The sequence below is a fragment of the Motacilla alba genome, chromosome 1A (assembly GCF_015832195.1).
Source record: "Motacilla alba alba isolate MOTALB_02 chromosome 1A, Motacilla_alba_V1.0_pri, whole genome shotgun sequence".
NCBI classification, from domain to species: Eukaryota; Metazoa; Chordata; class Aves; order Passeriformes; family Motacillidae; genus Motacilla; species Motacilla alba.
This window is the reverse complement of record NC_052031.1, coordinates 25708722-25712170: the sequence shown is the minus strand read 5'-3', so window position 1 is coordinate 25712170 and position 3449 is coordinate 25708722. Positions and strand designations below refer to the sequence as shown.

Below are 3449 nucleotides of genomic sequence, written 5' to 3'. Positions count from 1 at the left end.
GGATAGAGCAGGTCAAATGAAAGCTTTCAAAAGAAATGATTGCTGAGACAGAAGACCAAGAAAAAAACCCTGTTAAATAGCTCATCATGTCATCACTAGGATTTTTGAACAGCCAAGGCCGTTAAAATACCAGGTACATCCCATTCACAATGATTACTTGAAAAGTGTTCTATTAAATCTTGCAAGCAAGCAGGTGGCGATTCTACTCTGGCACAGAAATATCAGATAACCCATGTGATCTGTAGTGTTGCATTATGAGCCTTGTTTTCTTATCTAAAAACATCAGGCTGCCAACTAAAACACGGGTTGGTCAATTTGAAACCCTACACAAGGCTTACAAGGGCCCAATCAAGATGATCAGTCAGGGTATGAACTTCAGGAGAAAAGGGATCACTTTAATAGACCACTTTAATGTCCCTCTCTCTTTGACAGAACTAGCATCTGAAAGGAGCAACCAAGGCTTATTTTCAGGACCCAAAAGAGCTGGAACAGTAGCATCAACTTCAGCCTTGTAAAGTTAAATCTTTGATGCCATTGTTGATATCTCAAAACACAGACCTCATTTGATAATGCATATTTTGGACATGGAAAGTGACCCAAAAGAAGATACATCCTCTTTCAAAACTTGCTCCATGTTGTTTCATTTTGCTTTAGAACATATTTAATAACATTCCTAGACTAATCTCATGACATCATAGAATCACGGAATCATGGAAAGGTTCCACCCCACTGCCATGGGCAGGGACACCTTCCGTTAGACCAGACTACTCAGAACCCAGTCCAACCTGGCCCTGAAAACTTAAGCGGGGGGGGGGGAATATCCACAACTCAGGGCAACCTTTTCCAAGATGAGATGACTGTCTTTTCCTTAACAGTGTCAGACCTCAGGAGGCTGAGGGCCATGTCAAAGTTCAAGTGACAGTTTGTGCTTTGGGGGTGACAGAGCGCAGAACTCTCTGCCTCTGAGCAGTAATTGCTCCCTCAAGCGGTTTCTGGGGTTGGCAGGACTGGTCACTTGCATACTCAGCATGAAAGCTAGTTGCTGTCAGAGAGTTAATAAGAACAAAAGGGGAGCAACTTGTCTTTGGGGTTTTTTTTGGCTTTAATTCAATTTCACCCAGAATAGCTACACTGCAGCTATAAAATTTGGCAGGTAGTTTCCTTTCACACGGTACTTTCTATTACCAGGTAAAACAAATGTTTATTGTACTATATACAACATGTTTGACTAAGTGTAGAACACAGGAACCAACATGTTGGTTTCAGTTTGTTCTGCATATCACTGGAAAGTCTGATGCTTTCGCAACTCTATCTAGGCACCATAAATTTCTCATCAATCATTATGTTTCAATGGGGAACACTGAAGGGTGTTTTCCCAGATTATAATGAAGTGAGAGGCTAACGTCATGGTCTGTTTATCTTCGTACTTAACAGAGTATAATTATTTTGGTTTTTTTTTTTCATTCAGCTAGGACTTGCACCTTGACTTTTGTAAACATTGGCAGTTCGGTTTTCGTTGTTAAGGATGTTGACTTAGCAGAGTATAAAATAGAAATCTGGGTACGTGAGAGCAGCACATTTGAAGTCCTACTTTCTTTTCTCCTGCTGGTTATATTCAGCGGACCAATTATTCAACTGGCTGCTTGCAGTGAAATATCAGAACGCTTAAAATAAATGCTGGGTTTCAGGCCGCTATAATGAGTAAAGACTCTTCTGGAAACAATGAAGGAAGTCTAGACATCTGTACAGTAGGAGAAGAAGAAGGAAAACTGGCTCAAGGGATTCTACCCCAAATTCCCAGCTCTCACATACATGCCAGAAAGGGTCTTCCTGTGACTGTGGATGAAGGAAGATTTCTGGATAAACCACCTCTGTCATACATAGCTTTGATTGCAAAGGCGATACTTTCTTCTCCCACAAATAAACTGAATTTAGCTTCTATCTACAAATATATTGAAGATAATTTTCCTTTTTACAGGAACAAAGGTCGAGGTTGGAGGAACAGTGTAAGGCACAACCTTTCACTAAATGATTGCTTCATCAAGGTGGGAAGATGTGAGGATGGCAAAGGAAACTACTGGAGTATTCACCCATCAAACTTAAATGACTTTGTTCACGGGGACTTCAGGCAACATCGAAGGTCACGAAAGCGAGGGCACCAAAAGGAGGTAGAGCACTGCCTTGCTGTGAATTATTTCACACCATGGGGACACTATCCTTCCTGCCCAGCACCAAATTTGCTTTACGAAACACATTATTTTCTGGATCCGCTGTGGAAACTTCTGTACGCTGACAGACTGCAGTTTGTGCATGAATACCGAAAGTTTGTGCATGAATACCAAAAGTGGAATGTAAACAGTCACTTAATCATGGGGAAGTTTTCACCTCAATTACAGACTGATAAACCCCACAGCACTTCTGGGGACTGGTATTATGGATCTCCTGCCACTTCAGTTATGCAGCAGAATATTTTCCTAAATATTCAGCCAGGTTTACCTAACTCCCTTTTATTCTTTTCTCAATAACAGCACCAAAGTGAAGCATTCAGACACATCTGTAAGTACTAGAAAGCATTTGAAGGGCTTGAATAACATCACAGGCAGCTTGGGACTCTGTCAAGATATAATATACATGTTGTACAATTATTAACTTTTGTATATGTTTAAAGACATATTAAAAAAGCTTGCTTACTTATATAGGTCACTGATTATCCATGATTATTACCTAAGTGTATTGGCTTTGAAACCACAACAATGAATTTTTAATATTTCTGCTAGTCAATGGCCAGGCATAGATTACTTCAGTATAGAAGAAAATCTATTCACGCTGACTGCCCAATGAGATGATTTTTAAATTGTTTTGTATTAATCATATTACTGTATACTACTGCTCTATTGGATTCAAATTAATACACATATATGTGTATTTATAACTACATATTCAAATATGTGCAACCATATATTTACTTTACATTATATTGAATAGAAAGGATTAATAAATTGTTCCTTTGTCATTTGAGAATGTCTTTGAAATTGTACTTGTCACCTCCCATACTGCTGGCAATACTGAATTATTCTTCTACCCATTTAATATTATACATTGGTTAGTACTCAATCAACACTATTAATTCTGATGCATTGTATTGATCAAAAAAATCTCTGTACAGTTATATATCTTTAACTTCTAAGTTGTATACTTGTTCTTGTTTGAATAATTGTGCAGATTAATAAATATTCCAAGTGAAATACGACTGCAATATTTTCTAAAATATGTTTTTATGTTCAAATCTGCTTTTTAAATGCATGGCCACATATTAATTAACCTACTTAAATGATTACTTAAAGGCAACATGGCTAATCATGAGTTTACCCATTAACTGAGTATAATTCATTTAAGAAATTTTCATTTTTTAGATATTTTCACCTATTGCTTAGGCTTATATCTATATT

At 37.7% G+C, this 3449-nt stretch overlaps 1 protein-coding gene across 1 annotated transcript; it reads left to right on the top strand.

Annotated features, from left to right (window-relative positions):
- Positions 1-1579: 1579 nt before the first annotated feature.
- On the top strand, positions 1580-3245 carry LOC119708255 (fork head domain-containing protein FD5-like). The gene has a single exon (XM_038154410.1). It carries the CDS (start codon positions 1698-1700, stop codon positions 2523-2525), a length of 828 nt encoding a protein of 275 aa, XP_038010338.1. The 5' UTR covers positions 1580-1697; the 3' UTR covers positions 2526-3245.
- The last annotated feature ends 204 nt before the right edge of the window (positions 3246-3449 follow it).